The 16,584-nt window shown below is 39.7% G+C and overlaps 1 protein-coding gene across 1 annotated transcript in view; it reads left to right on the top strand.

Moving 5' to 3' along the window:
* GLB1 (galactosidase beta 1) overlaps positions 1-6,041 on the top strand; it is a 41,285-nt gene extending 35,244 nt beyond the window's left edge. The window contains exons 15-16 of the mRNA XM_066193130.1: positions 494-730; positions 4,544-6,041. Of these exons, the coding sequence (XP_066049227.1) occupies positions 494-730; positions 4,544-4,804 (498 nt within the window). The 3' untranslated portion in view covers positions 4,805-6,041. The remainder of the gene's footprint in view (positions 1-493; positions 731-4,543) is intronic.
* The last annotated feature ends 10,543 nt before the right edge of the window (positions 6,042-16,584 follow it).

Here is a 16,584-nt window from a genome sequence, read left to right as displayed (position 1 = left end):
ATGATACTGTACCTTATGTGGAGAAGATCTGTGGGAAATAAGTACCACTTTCTCTGCTATTGCGCAAGTTAATGTCTTGGGTTAGTGACTCAGTGTTACCAAGTGATGGTATCTCAGGCTTAATGATATTTAATGTTGCTTATTTTTATTAAGCCAGAGGTTTTGGAATCATGTTCATGTTAAAGCAAAACAGAAATTTTCCTAGTTACAGAGAATAATTTGAAAAAAACCCTTGAGTATCAATGGAAACCTAAAACTTTGAAGAGGAACAGATCTTTCACAGAGAATAAGTGGAACTCTTTATTTTTAAGCAAAGCTTATAAGTTGGTGAAGACCAGTTGCTTGGTTTTTTCATACACAGATCGGCAGCCAGCTGTTACTTGATTCAGTTTTTATTTGTGTCTGATTTATAGTTGAAGCCAAATAACTTCAATAACATGAGCTAATTGTATTATTGTGTTGTTTTTTTTTTCTTTTCTTTTCTTCCTCCTAGGGTCTAGTTTCAAATTTGACTCTTGCTCAAGATATACTTGTTGGATGGGAAATCTATCCTCTAGACATAGATGGAGCAGTGAACAATGATGTTATTCATCTCCTTGGTCAGCCAAAGAGATCTGTCAAAGCACTGAGTTATGAAGTACCTACGTTTTACACTGGTACTCTTTCAATTCCTGGAGGGATTCCAGACTTGCCGCAAGACACCTTCGTCAATTTTCCTGGTTGGACAAAGGTACAAGTTTTTGCTGTAAAAACCTCAAAGTCCACTTAGAAAGCTACTGAAACTTCTATGGACAATCAAAGTCCACCTATTTTAGATGGGTAGAAGTTGGTCGTAGTGGTGAGTGTCTCAAATTCATTTAAATTACTAAAAAATAGATTCTTTGCTTTAAGTAAATCTGGAGATAAAACATTGAGAAAAGGGAAACATGTTCAAAGGATACTTGGTGTTGACCTAGAAAGTGGAGCATCACAAAAAAACCCCAAAATCAAAGCAACTGAACCAATCCACCCAAGTTTTTCCGCAGTGAGAAAGATTAACTGTCAGGCTGTTTAGAAGTGTTGCATTTTGGTTGTGTGGGGTTTTTTTGGATCAGATTTGAGGTGCTGTGTGAGGAGCTATGGATCCTGTTGCAAAGCATAAAGAGTATTGGACTTTGTGGCTGGTGGTGTGCCACAGATATGGATCTAATGCCTGGAGAAGGCTACCTGTACCTGGACTGAATGGATCAGGAAGCACTGCTGTGAGAAGCTTGTGGGCAGATCTCTGTCAAAGGCAATTTCTCACAGGGCTGGAGTGTAGCTAGTGCAGGAAGGAGTGGCTTTTCACAGTGCCATGTTTGAAACCACCAGCATGCAGGATGGGTGAGGAGCAGCTCAGCTACCTGATGGGAGGCACACGGAGCAGAGTGTGTGCACTGAAGTGCTACTCCTCTTGGAAGCCTAAGTCCAGGCTTTAGGGAAGTGCTTGTGGCAGTGTTAGGTAGCAAAATCGTTCTTTTCTGTAACAATTAATTTAGTGCTATTAAAATAAAGTGGGAGAAGGAGCTGCTGTTGATCTGTCTCCACTGCCAGTAATTGTAGTGGTTAAAGCACTTCACAGCATGCAGAAGGCTGTGATTCATTGTATGCTTCTGGTGTTGCTGACACTTAACTTGGATGAGGAAATCTGACTTAGACCCTGTTCCTATATACGTGCATGTCACACAATTGCTGAATAAAATTCAAAAAATACCTTATTTCCATGGCAACTGGAATCTTAGACCTTTTTAGTTAATTTTGTGACCCTATCAGACATAAGTCTACTTCAGGAGGTGAGGTGGCCATACCTGCCAGTTGACAAACTCATATTTAAAATGGCAAGGTAGTCCAAGAATTCTTAGGTACTGCTGGAAGTCTTTTCCTCTGATCTATGGAAACCTCTGTTTTATGTAGTTTGTATACCCTGTAAAGCAATCCTGGGAAGAGATTCCAGATGAACTTAAGTTTGGCTGTTGAATTTATCCTTCAAGCTTTATATGAATTGGATGAGAGTTTTAAGTAAGATACCTGGAAACTGAGATTTTCAGATCACTTTACAAATTAGCAAATGCCTTTAAGGTAGAGGGCTTTAAAGGGTATAAGTTCCACTCAGGTCCCACTGTATTTGGGCCTTAGTTCCTTGCATTGCACAGTGTGAATTGCCTAAGTGTGGAGTGGGATTCTTAATGGATTTAGACACCTATCTAAGTAGTTGAAAAACCACAGAAGCAGCACTTATTAAGAAAACTTAAAGTCCTAATGGTGGTTCTCCATTTGCAAAGGCAAGGAATATAGCATAAGGGACAGCCTGGAAGGAAAGGTGCAGTATTAACAGTCGTGACCTATGTTGTAGCTTGCTTGCCTTCAGTGCTTTTTAAACCCTTCAGTAGTACTAAAACTTACTTCACCCTCACATGAAGAATCACGATGCCTTAAGCATACATGCCACTGAGTGAATATTTAGATTTATTGGACCTTTTTTTTTTCCTGCAAAAGAAAAGAGGATTTGGAGTTAGGGCTGTTCTTGTTTTCTGTAGAATCATGGGCTGTAATTGCTGTCCCTACTAAAGGAAATCTTGCTAGTGAAGTTCCTCCCTCTTTTATTTTATCTAGAGCATATTTATTAGTAGATATAGTGTCATAATTTGCTTGTTTAGCTCATACAAATTCCTGAGTGTGAAGTTTTTAGAAACTGCAGTGTTAACAAAGACAGTTTGGAGTTGAGAAATTAAAGTTCTCAGCTTTACTGGAAAAAGGAGTGAAAACCAGTGAGTGATTCAGATCAGAAACAGAGACCTGTCTGATCATATCTCCTGCAACAGAATTCTAGTGCAGTTGATTCCCACAGCAAACACCTACTTCCCACAGGTTACTGTCATTCTCTGTGAGAGGAGGGCTACTGTCTAGAGGGTACACTCACTCATCCGTCTTGTGTGTGGCGAGTTTGCATTCATACCATGTTTTCTTCTAAACCTACTACAGAAAGCAATGAGCTTGAATAAAGATAAACTTGATTTAAAAAAAAAAAAAAGCATTTGAGGTCAAGCATTTGAGGTTTATTAACACCTTGGCAGAACAGTGCAAGATAGGATCTTGTATCACGGAAGTGGATAGAGAGGTGAAATATCTCAACTGCATTTGTACATTACGAACTCCTTAAAAAGTTTCTCTTGTTAGTTTCATAAAATTTGTTTTCATTAATACCTGAAGAAGGAAACACTAGAAAAATACCACTAAAGCAGCTTGAACAGCAATACGTGTTATATTACATTTGTACTTCTGTATATTGTGTTAAAATATTCTGATTTCAGCTATCCCAGACAACTTCAGAAATCACTGAATGCAGTAAAAGTCCTGCTTTCCACTGATTCAGACAATTTTATTATGTTTATCAATGTACATCCATGCCATGAGTCTGGTTTTCCTCTATGTTTTGATTACCAAAGACCAAAGCAAGAGGGAAAAACACGGATGTAGTTATTTGTTTCCATCCCTTTTCTTGACACTGAACTCTAGTTTGATAAACAGTAAAAGGACACTTTGGAGGAGTAAAAGCAAATTATTTATGCAAATCAGCAGTATTTCCTCCCTCTGTCTTGCTTAAGAACCAAGACTCAGGTCAACTCAGTAGGAGTCAGTTTACAGTGTTATTAAACATTCTGCAGTCTGCCAATTAATAGAATTTTGGAAGAATCTGAATTTATGTCACTTCAGTGTGTCTATAGATAAATTAGTGTTTTGACTTTTTTCCTTTTTTCCTTGCCCATTTTTGTTTTTAATCTTTTGAATGTAAGGTATCTATGATGTTAGGACAGTATTTCGAGCTAGGGGTTCTGACCACCTCAACTATAAAAAGCAATTTGAAGAATTTGTATGCCCCAATTTCATAGCACTTAAAATAATTATAGCAGATCCCAAGGCTTTAAATGATTGTGTGTAACTACAGCAGTACTTTATTTCAGTGGGATTTCACAAGTACTTTTGTCAACTAAGCTACTAAAAGTAAAAGAGACATCTTTTTGTAAAAGAGAATCTCATGTGTCTAGACAAGCTGTATCTTGCCCTCAAAATCACAGCGCAGGGACTACCTAGGTACTGTAGTCCTGTACAGAGAACCGTAAGAGCATTTGGATCTGCTTTTTTCTTCTGTGACTTCATTCTCCTTTTAACAATTTGCCTCAAGGAAATACAGTTTCCAGATTTGTTTTGGTCTTAAACTTGGGGCAAAAATCAGTGCAAGGAGCCTGCAGTTGTTTGTCTAAATATTGCAGTATTTGGAATTACTGCAGTATTTCACCACTTTGTTTTTAAATATTAGTGATGGCTTTAACTGCTCAGGGAATTTAAGTTTTTTTGACTGCCATTAGCATTTTTTTGTACAGATTTTCTATCCTTGTGTTCAATCAAACTGAAAGGTGAAGGGAGTTTAGTTACTGTATCAAGAATGTTTTGCTTAAGTCTATTCTGTCATTTCATCTCTGACAAGTTGTTAAAATGTCGTTATTTTTTCTTTCTGTCTTAACAGGGGCAAATTTGGATCAATGGCTTTAATCTTGGTCGCTACTGGCCAGCCCGTGGTCCTCAGCTGACCCTTTATGTTCCAAGGAATGTGCTCGTTGCGTCAACGCCAAACAACATAACGGTGTTGGAGCTGGAGCGTTCTCCTTGCGGCACCCAGGCGTGCGAAATAGAATTTGTAGATGAACCTAATATCAATGCAACCCTACAGCATGAAACTGATAAACCCCCACTCTTTGTTAGAGAGCTATGGATGAGGCATCTATAATGATTTGAGTGTTTCTTTATCTTCCCTGTTCCACCCTTTGCTTCCCTTTCCCTCAAACCATACTGATTGACACTGAGTCTTTGAAAAAGGGAAGTTGTTTAGGTGAGGCACCTTCTTAAATTCTTCGAAGACATTTTGTTTTAAAATCTCTCAGTTAAATATTGAATTTCTTTTTAAAAATAAAAGCTGAAGCTTTGAAATTTGCCTTGGACTGTGAAATTGAACCCAACTGGAAGGTAATGTTTCCATCAGCCTAGTGAAAATGCAGTCCTTGTACTCCACTTACACTAGAGTAACCTTGCTATGCTTTTATATTTTAACCATGTTTTGCAACTGGAGAGGAGCCTACCAAAGGGGTGTGCAGCCCCCAGCTGGTTTTGCATAAGTGGACTGGTAAGTCAGAGCTGCCAATAGACAAGACACTTTCAGCTTCCTTAATCACCTTATTAATGTATCAACATCATTTTAGTTTCATTGGGCTTACTGTCAGCACTGAGTGGACCTCATTTTTTTAATGCAAGTGACTTTGGGGAAATTTCAGTTGATTTCTTACAGGACCAGTGAGAAAAACTCTGGAAGAGAGCACTCAAATGCCAGCTGATCCAAACAGCAGTAATATGGAATCTGCATCTGTCCTCTCTTAGAAAGCCAGTTTACTGCTTCCCTGTTTCTATCTCTGAAGACTTAAAATAAATTGATAAGTACAAGGACATGAGAAATTTAGGCTGCTTTGGTGGAACCACAACCTCTGACTAACCTGCCTGCAGAATGTGGTTTTAAAATGATGAATTTTTTCTTTATTTTTTTTTTGGTTTGGAATAGGGCTTTTTGTTTTGTTTGTTTGTTTTGTTTTATTTCTTTTTTTTTTTTCCCTAGTGGTATACCTGCTTTTCATAGGCCAGCACCTTGGAAGTGGGATGCTTTAAGTTAAAGAATTTTATTTCTTTTTTAGTCATCAATTTACATCACCTGTTTTGCTCCAGTAAACTGATGGTCTTTGTAAGGACCTGATATCTACAAAGATGCACAAACACCATCAGTGTATCTGATTTTCTCCACACAGAATCTTCTTTTTGATTCTTGTGATTTTGGTGTCAGTCATGCAAATTCCATGGTGATATTTAAACAATGGTGATCAACAATGATTGAAGATGATCAAATCAAGTATTTTCATAATCTGTGATTTATTCCTTTGATTTTTGTCTGACATTATTAAAATGATTCTTTAAAGATTAAATTCTTCATCTGTGTGTTGAGCAGGAAAAAAGGGATGAGAGAATTATGAGCAGTATTAAGGGAGAAAAGAGATTATAAAGTCTCTGTGGATGAGGAGTTATTCTTGCTTCTGTCTTGTTCATTTTCTCTGTTATGAAGATCTGTACAACGAAAAATGAAGTAGCTGTAATGGGCTGAGCATACCCTGGGGGTGCCACCTTTTTCTGAGATGGCCAGTGCAAAATCCTGGCTATTTCTTCTGATGAGAACCAGTACTGTCACTGGAGAAGAGACTCTGAAAAAGCACCACCCTCTTCATGTCTGCTACATTTGGCATGTTTGATGGGCTTTCAAAGGAGACAAATGTGGCTCATCCAAGACAGAGAGTTTCTCCTCTTATATTCTGACCTCAAATGTCAATTCCAGGGATTGAGGGCTGTGTGTTCAGTACCCAGACATGTTTGATTCTTGGCATGCTCTGCTCTGACCCCAGATTTTTAAAGTTTCTTGGCACCATCCCTGTGGAGAACCTGGAATGTGCTCTGCATGCAGTTAATTATCACGTATTAATTACGTCAGAGCTAGGCCTTGAAAGTAAGGGATGAAACAATTAGTTTTTAACTAATTATGGGTTTTGTGGCTTGGAGTGTGCAGAATGACAGTACTAATCATGCATTGTTTGAAGCTCAGTGCTGTAACAGCTGGGACTGTTTTTATTTGTATGGCAGTTAGTGCTGTGAGGGCAGTGGAACTCCTGGTTCTCACTTCAACTTCATACTTGTTTACATCGTACTTGTGAAAACATAGTGTGATCTGTGAGACTTCACTTTTCACCGTGACTGTGTAATATTACCAGCAGAAAGGCTTTGCATCAAGAGGTATAAACATGTATCTGATTAGTTTTAAGAACAACAACAACGATGTGGAAAGAATGGGTGTAAAGTTTTTCAAGTAGGGCTCTAAATAGCTTCTTTAGCACACCTGCCTATTTACTGTTTACAGTGAAGTGGTCTCCTGTCTACAGAAAAGAGCTGAAAGTTGTGGCCCTGGTTCCTAATCGTCTTCTACCTACATGGAAACACTGCTGGAGATGGTATTTAAGTATGCAGAAGGGAAGTCCCTGTGACAAAGGACATTCAGAGTACAGCTGTAGCAGGAGGAACCTGTTGCCAGTTGCTGCTGCTTTACCCAAGGATGTGTCTGCAGGTGCTGCAGCTGTGTGTTCTGCCCTGCCTGTGCCCACACTGGGGCACTGTGCCCACACCACATGCCTGGGACTTACCTTAGGTTTCCTAGCCTTGTCATGGAGTCCTGCTGGGACTGAGTGTGATACAAAACAGGACAGCGTGGCATTTACTCCTTTGCAGCCTCAGGCAGGTCAGTTATTTTAACCTATCCTCAAATGTGGTTCAGCCATGTCTGAGGTGGAAACGTAATCAGAATGAAACCTTCTGACTGAGGGCAAATGAATAAGAGAAGGGGGGCCATAGGGTGTTACCTGGCTCACCTTGACCCAGTGGGCAAGGCACTGGTGGGTCTAGTTTCAGTTTGGTTTTGAAAGGCAAGGTGTGAAAGCATTGTCAGACCCCTGGCTACTATCTGTGGTGTACTTATATGAACTATTCCAAGTGCTGGAGTTCAGTGGGATGATCTCTCTGGTGGAGCCAGCTGACTCCTGAAGGCAAGAAGGAATATTCCTAATGCTAAAACTGGGTCCTCAAATCTTTCCTGGTGCATCTCCTTGGGAATTCACAAGTGCTTTGTTTACACAGGAGCTGAGTAATGAGGCCAGTGTTCTCTGATTTTGGCAGACAGTGCAAGTATGTTATTTGGTCAGAATTAGTTCATCAAAAATGGAAGTTTTACACTGATCCCCTCTGGAAAGCAGGCAGATGCTTGCAGTTCCATAGGGGGGGCCCTTTGAAGTCTACCCATAGAGTAGCTGTAGTGGTTCTGGCTTAGCTTAGCTCAGATCTATTTTTTTTCAGCTCTGGAGTGGGGTTTGTAAACTTAGTCTGTAATCCTGCCTGTGCATGAATGAAAACCTTTAAATGTGATTATTTGGGATGGATGAGCAAATAGAGGAACAAGAACTGGCAGTGTGCTATGTAGTTGAATTCTATTTCTTATGTAAGAGACTCTTTCATAATGTAACTATCTTACTAAGTGTTAATCAACATTTTCGAGTCCCTGAATGGCAGGATTGAGACTTGACCTTGTGCTCCTTTAGACTCTCTGTGCCTATTGTAATTCTCTGGTGCGGGCAGCTCTCCAATCTCCTGCTGTCCAATCTCCTTGGGAGCTCCACAGTGCCTCTTGTTTTCTTTTGCAGTTTTTTGGATGAAATACTAATTTTTTGTTTCTACAGTTTGAATACTTGCAGGAGTGACTAGAAATAATCCTGCCTGTACAGCAAGCACTATCCACCTGACAGATATGGGTCAGGTGTTTAGAAATGACAAGAAGGATAATCCTGTGGTTTGCAGTGTGCTCTGAAGGAGGCGATGCTGCTATTGTACAGGCTGAGAAGGTGACAACATTTAACAGGTAATTCAGGATGAAAGGTTTGTGAGAGATGATCTAGCCCTATGTCTCTCTACCTTAAGGCAATATCATTTGTATCTTAAATATTCTCAGTGTGTTTATTTAACCAGGCCACAAGATTTCTTGTGATGAAGACTCCAGTCTTTCCTGGGCAAGTTATTCCAGTGTTTACTCTTGGGAAACTTGCCAACAGTAACTGAAGCTGTCATTGATGTATGTAAGCCAGTTACCACTTTCACTGTCCACAGCCAACACAAAGTGTGTGTTTGTGCTCTGAGGCTGTTTTGTGCCTTCTCTGTTACTTTCTTATCTCTCTTTATACTGGATTTAGAGAAATTTTAAGAGGTGCAGGGTAACACAGAGAAGATTTAGCAAGGATGTGAAAGGGCAACCAGCTCCTGAATGACTTGGTCCAAGTGCTACAGCATCTCTTTTTGATAGAGAATACTGAGTTGCAAGAAAGTTGTCTTGCAGACTGGGACTTAAAGGCATAGCAGTTAACCTCAAAGTCCTGTCTGGGAGACCATGTGACAGGAGAAAGTGGAAACTGCAGAAGAATGGGGTCTGTTTTAATGGTTCTCCTTCAACAAGAAGGCAAAACTAGGCAGAAATAGATTATCCTAGAACTTGGTGCCATGGGCTTAATGGAAAAATTTTGGAGAAGTACATCACAAGGATCTTTCTTATGCTTTTGCTGAATAAAGTATGTATGTTAAAAAATCCTTTTTCAGAAGATATTCCCTGTTGCTTGTTATGTTATTAAATATGGGAGTAGTGACCTTCCCCTGCTTTGAGGGAAATCTTGAAGCTCTGTGTTACGTCAAGACATTTCACAGAACCAGAGCTTATTTCAGGTAATGCAATCCCCTTTGACTAGGATATATGGTGTGGCCAAGGAATTTGGGATATATTTAAGAACTCCTGTTTTGGGTGTTAGCACATACACGTGTCCCTCAGGAGGCAACCATATACAGAACTCCAGAGCCAGGGTCTTAGGAAGGTCCCACATTTAACTCCATAGAGTTGGAATGGGAAGCACACTCTTGTTCCTGAGAGTCCCCAGCATGCTTTGATCCAGACCCTGTGCCAGCATCACGGTAAGATTGCTGTCGTGCACTTTGCTGTTGTGCTTACAGCTGCATGATTGTAATTTAGCCTTTTAAAATCTTTTGGTAGACAAGAGAGGCGAAAAAAATGGCTCCCTAATGAAATTGAGAACTGGGTTTGAAACTCCCACTGGAGGTACCTTTGTTAAGTAGAGTGGATCTGTTGAATACTGGTGCAAATTCACTAGGAAATTGCAGCCAATATCTATGGTCTGAAAGGCTTTTCCTGTTTGTGTTTTCTTATTCACTGTAAGTATATGCACTATTTTTATTAAATTTGGTGCTTCTGTAGGGCTCATGCTTCTTTACTAATATTAACTGAGCATTTTCAGTGTTTGTATATGTGGGCCAGAGCACAGGTCTGGGCCAGTTTGGGCAGATTCCTGGCAACTCATCTCTGTGATGCTGTAGCTAAGAAATTCTTACCTATTTCCCGTTTCATTCTTTCTGAACTCTTGCTGGTTTTTCCTCTCACAGCAGGGAGGTCTTATGTGTAGAGAAACTAAAAAAAATTCCTTCAATATGTCTTTGTTTGTCTAAAATGGAGTTGATCTCCAATCCTTCTGCCTACCCATTGGCAGTGTGCTAGATGGATGAAGATGCCTGTGCGTCAAGCTTGCTTGTGCCCATCTCCTTTCTTTCAAATTTCATTCAGAGATTCCTTTTCTCAAGTTCCTCTTGGTCACGTGTACAGAGGGAACACTCTTTATGAATCTCTAGTCTAAATTTAGCCAGAAGTCTGCCCTGGCTGTGGACTTGTCCAGTAGCACTGTCCAAAGCACTTGCCCTGAGACAAGGTGAACTACTGTTGTGTCTTGTGGCTGTGGGATCTGGTTTTGTTCCTGTGCTATGGGTGAAGGAGTTGTCCAGAGCACAGGATGAACTGTTGAGGAGAAGGAGGAAAAAGAAACTGATAGCTTGCTCCTAACTTTCCTCATGCCTTGCCTGGTGATGGGCTTTAAACCTTCCTTCTGTTTGCTGAAAGTGTTGGTTGCTCTTTTCACAGCAAACAGAAATAGCGTAAGATAGAAACTGTGCAGAAGAAAAATTTGCAGTCTTAACTTGTCTCCTCCATGTTAAATTCTATTTCTGGATGTTGAAACACTCTGTTCTACCATCAAGGCCTCCTGGAAGACTAAACTCTGAGAGATAGGTCTGGATCCTGGATACACTTTATATATTTTCTTTTAAGCTATTTTGCTTCTTCCTCCCTCAGTTTTAGGATGTGCTCTGTACTAATAATGAATAGGTTAATCCAGTGTGCTGAAGAACCCAAGAACCTGATACTGAACTAAAAAAGTGTTAGCATGATTTCCTGCAAAATAATGTCTATTGTCCTCTGCTACCCTGCCTCCCCATCTGTGTTGCTTTGCTGATCCTTAGATCCAGAGGAGTATCTACTTCAAAAGCTGAAGTTCAGACAATGTGAGTCTTTTGTCTGCAGCCAAACAGAGACACGACTTTGTTTAAAGCACTGAATCCATCTAGCTTGTGTTGAAATAGAAGAATGATTAGCAGAAACAACTAGCAGCAAGCTGCCCATTTTTAACTTTTTCTAGTCTAACCTCCCAGGTCTGTTTGCTTTTATTCAAAGGCTTCAGAGGTGCTGAAAAAAAAAAATAGATTCTTTGTGGTTTAGCCAAATTTGTACTCTTCGTAACATCTTTTATTGTGATGAGGGACCACATACCATTACCACCCCAAAACTAAGCTTTTTCACCCATTCTAGGAAATAAGGAGAACTTGGACAGATGCCAGTAATTTAGGTGTAAGAGCAGAAGCTACCTATGCTGAAATCAGCCAGGAAGCTTTTTGTTGTGGTTTTGTTTTTTCTTTAAATTCTGAAAAACTCAGTGTGTGCAAAGATACTGAAAGATACTTGACTTGCATGAAAGTTGTTTCTCCTGTTACTGTAGTACAGTACAAAGCACTCTAACTGGGGATCTTTAGGCACTATGGAGCTACAAGCAAAAAACAGTATTCAGTGTTACAAAACATGATCTAGATGTGAAGCCTAGTGAAGACTGGGGAAGGCATAACAATATGTTGGGTAAAGGGTGGGTTCTTTTTTGGTTTTGGTTTTGTGTTGGCTTTGCTTTCCATGTTTTTTTGTTTGTTGGGTTTTTTGATTATTTTTTTCCTTTTAAACTAAATAGGTTGGCATTGGAGAGGGGAGGGAAAATAATTTCCCTTCTGGTACCTCCAGCTACAGGCTGTAGCCTTGTATCTCACTAAACTGGCAAAAGTGAATGATGCTGAACTCTGTAGTTTTCGTATTTCTTAGCTACAAATGGAGAATTTTTACATGAAAGAAGGGAGATGAACTGTAGTAAAGGTTCAGCTCCCCTGGCTGGATGTGCAAAGTGGGGAAAATTAATCCAAATCCTAATTAAAAATTTGCCTAGACGCTAGATGGGGAATGCCCATCAATACCAGCTCTGCTGGTACTTTCTCCCCATCTGCTCATCACTATCTTGTCTTCCATTTTATCCAAGCAAGGTAGAAACCATGCTGGTCCTGTCAGTCATTGATAGGCGTCACCTATTTTCAGTTCACAAAACAATAGGTTAGATGATGCCTGGTTTGCTTTCACTGTGGTTGCTGGTGAGCAAGAACCTTCTTTGGACACATAACCATGCTGTTGTACTTGTCCTGCAAGGTGGGTGAAAGAACATTCAAAGATTCCCAAGGTTTCTCCTCTCTCTGAGTTTGTGTAGGATCTGGCACAGCTCACAGGAACTCTTTTGTCTCTGAGGCTGAGGGCTTTAAAAATAGACAATGCTCAGCTCATATTTTCTTGTTGCATTTGTTCTCGTTTTCTCATTTAATAGAACTTTGTTTTATCATATAAGAATAATGGCACTGAGTTTGCCTAAGGTCCATCCAGCCCAGTATCGTCTTTTGAAGTAGAGGATATCTGATCATCTCCTGTTGAGTTTCAGCACGTGGAAGTTTAAGGTGAAGTCTTTTTTTCATACAGAGCTGACCTGGAATTTCAGTACATTTAATCTGTTTTCAGTACAACAGACTTGGCTTTGACTGCTGATTCAGCTGCTCGCTTTCCATGACTCAGTTTGCAAAAATAACACCCCAAAACTCTGAAGTTCACACTCTGGAAGACAAACTGGAGTACAGCAGTTGAGATAATTTAAAAGTATAATCTCTGTCCAACAGCCTTGGCTGGTGCTCCACAGTGTATTCTGATTTGGGAGATTGCTCATTTGTTGTCAGACTGTAGACCTTTTGCTGCAAAATTGTGATGCCGGTTTGGCTTTGAAAGAATGTTCCTTTCCTTTCTTGTGAAGTTCTTTGTTTTTCCTGTTACTTGTTTTAGTGTGTTCATGCAAATTGGTGAAACCCCCTGCTGATTACAAACGGCAAAACCTCAAGTAAATCAGGCAAGCAAGTTAAAAGGGGTTTAGTCTTCAAACCTTCATGATTCAGGACAATCACCCATTGACTAAGAAATGTTGGGAAGAAGTTACTCAAAACCGAAGACTTGTGTGTTGAATAATGCCTTATGAAGTTGTTTTCATCTTCTGTAAAAGGAGATGAAACTTTCTGTGCTGTGAGTAAATGAGAGTTCATTGTTCTTGATGTCTTGAGACAAAGCAATAAATCTAGCAATTAATACACAGATTTTTGTTTCTCTAATACTATGTAATTGTAGTACTTTTCATCTCCAAAATGCCTTGTTTCACAAAGGAGGGCAGAGTTTTGATTTCTATGTAGCAAGTGCATGACTCAAACTGACCAACATCCCTTGCAAAGCTAAAGGTTGCATCTCAACAGATTTTTTTGTTTGTTTTCAGGGAGAAGTATAGGACATAAAAGAGTACTACAGTCTGTTTTGGGTATATTAACTCAGATTGAGAGGTACTGATGGGCATGGCTAGATTACTTCTGCCTGGTTAGAGTCTGCACCACCATGATAAGGAAGCCAGTGCAGACAGTGGGAGGGCATTTAGTAAGGAGGTGTTAATAAAACATGGGGTTTTTTTTCTAAACATGACCATTATCTGCACAAATACAAGTGGTGCCAATTCCATTCTGCCCCCGTGCACCACAGTCTGTCTGTGTGGGACTCTCTGCATTTGCAGTCACAAAGGAAAAACACACTTTCATTCAAATGTCACGCCTGGCTGCTGAGTCTGTACGAGGTCTCACCTACCGGCTCCTCAGCCGCTGCTCTTGTTGGAGTACACTCACACCTCATGCCATTCCCTGACCAGGCAGCTGTAGCTTTTGCTGTGAAGGATCTTACTGACTTTCTTTTTTTAATTTCTTTTTTTTTACTGTGTTACTGGGTTTTTTTTACTGTGAATTTTGAAACTTTCATTTTGCTTTTGCAAAAGCAGCAACTTTGTGTAATCTTGTGGCCTCAGGTGTAGAAAACATGGCAGACTTTTTTAGATTCCCCTAAAATTAACATTGAGACTAGCTACCTATTTGCTCCATTGTTGGGCAGTATCAGCTCACCCACAGCTATCTCTATACAATTAGTTGACAATTCTAGAGCTTTTTTTACATTTCTCCAGGAATCTGGAAGCCTCTGTATACCAAATGAATTATGTTGGTATGACAATTCAAGAATTTGGCCTGTGCCCTCCTGAAAATTCAGGGCACATTCAGTTGTATCATAGTATGACTGAGGTCTTCATTGTGAATTACCTTAGAGTAAAGGTAGGCTTTTTTTCTTCCCCTCTGTTTCTGACACTATTAATAGTTGCTCTGCCTCTATGCAAACCCATTCCTGGAATTTAAAATAAGAACAACATGCAAATAAAAATTTGGCAGGACCCTGTGTATCTGGTACTAACCTTGCTTTCTCGGTCTCTGATGCAAACTGTAGTTATCACTTAAGAATTGACCTTTCATAAATGCTACTAATTATATTTGTTTACATTTTATTCATATAGTCTCATGTTGATAGAATCTATAAAATTCTGTAGTCTTTTACACTATAGGCAGCAGCAGTAGATTTAAAAAAAAAAAAAAAACCACAGAAAAAAATTCCTATTTTTGTCCAGTAGTCTTCAGCACTCATCACTTCACTGAAATTTTGCTTCTAATGCTAGTTTTTCTCCTAAATTTTCCTAAGTATTCCTATGGATATGTGTAATAAACTACTTACTGAGCAATGTGGTAGATTTATTCTATTGAAGCTGTTTAAGTGTGTTAAATAAGACAAATCCTTGAATTTTTTCTACAGTTTTTGGTTACATGAGGACTTCTGAAATTATTTGCCCCATCAGAATAAAATTATAATAAGAATTCAGAGCAGAATAAATTAAATACTTTATTGCAGTAACGTTGACAAATAGGCTTGGCTTACTCTAAAATAATTTTAATGTGAAGATGAAATGAAAGTGCAGAGGAAATTTTAGGCTAAAAGATGTTTATCATTAGCGCACCTGCTGTCAAGAATCTGCCCTTTCCATATATTCATAGAATCATAGAAGTGTTTGGGTTGGAAGGGACCTTTAAAGGTCATCCAGTCAAACTCCCCTGCAATGAGCAGGAACATCTTCATGAAACTGCCTTGTCAAAAGCAAAACTCTGCGGTGTCGCGACAAGACAGGCATCCCACTGCGTGATCTCTGCATGCAGAGAATGTGGTCTTAAGTGAGGAAGTGAATGGATTGACTCCATGTGACTGTGGAGATGAGGTGGTGGTATGTGAGGTTCGTGCAAAAAAGTCAGAGAAGCAGCAGACAGGAGCCAGCCTCCCTGTGGGAGATTTTGAAGGTTCCCTTATATTTCTGAGGAGAGGAAGCGAGTAGCAGCCTGCATTATGCAAGGATGGGCTGGTAAAGCAGAACTGAGGAGAAAACAGCCAGAATTTTTCCTTTTGTAAACCCTTCAGCTCCTTCTCTGTAGGACTGCGGAGTTTTGTGTGACACCTCATACTATGTGTTTCACTATTCTAGAAAGCGTAAACAAGATTCTTGATAGCAAGGGCAGACTTGTTCCCTGCAGCTTCTCAGTGCTGTTTGTCTGCAGGGCCTGCAGAACACGTGGTTGCTCCCTGCAATCAACCAGACGTATTTTCTTTCCATTCCCAGTGCTAGTGAATGAGCAGAAAGGGCATAAGCAACAGCTAAATCAATCCTTATATTCCTTGTATGCACTTTTTGCAGCTTTCCCACATACTTTGATAGCGGAAAAGGCAAGTCAGTCTGTGGTCATGGTCTTGCTTGTGGTCAAATTTCAGTTTACCATTTATAAGCAAGTGCAGAGATGTGTTGTAGTCTTTCCTCAATTTGATGAAGATGCTTTTGTGTTACTATGAGCCAGTACTGCTCTCTGTGTGAGTAATGATGGAGGTTAAATGCTAGGGAGGGCCCCTCTCTTCCATAGTCCTGCCCAAACCACAGTATTTCTGTGGAGGTTCTTTAAGGAGCACAAAGCTCCTGTGCAAAAGAGACAAATATGCTTTTCATGCAGGGATGTCCACCCATTGTTCCAATCCCTGTCCCAGATACAAAAGTCTCTTCCTGAACAAGGCTGCTTGGACCTTCTTGGAAAATGCTGATTGAATGCCACTAGTCTCTCTTGAGAAGAAGAGTGCATTTAGTAATGTCAATCTTCAATCAGTCTCTGTTGTCTTACATGTTGCTAGCATCACCAAGAGTACTTTTTATGAGCATTTCATATCTGTGGAAAAAGATCAGATTCTTGATTACTTGCCATTGTTGTTAAATGCAAGCAAGCAAACATCTTGGAATTAAAAAAAATTCTTAGTGCCTTAGTTTTATTTTTGCAACACTTGAATTCACAAAGAGCTTGCATTATGCAGTTACAGAGCTACTTAGACTGGATGTGTTCTGTTACTTGTTTTGAAACAAGAAATTAAAACTCAGAGAAACTTCAACCCTTCAAAGATGACTTGAAAAATTAAAAAAAAATAAAAAA

This window comes from Chamaea fasciata, unplaced genomic scaffold (genome assembly GCF_029207755.1).
Source record: "Chamaea fasciata isolate MVZ Bird 193981 ecotype frontalis unplaced genomic scaffold, bChaFas1.0.hap1 SCAF_1, whole genome shotgun sequence".
NCBI lineage: Eukaryota > Metazoa > Chordata > Aves > Passeriformes > Sylviidae > Chamaea > Chamaea fasciata.
This window is presented reverse-complemented; position numbering and strand designations above follow the sequence as displayed.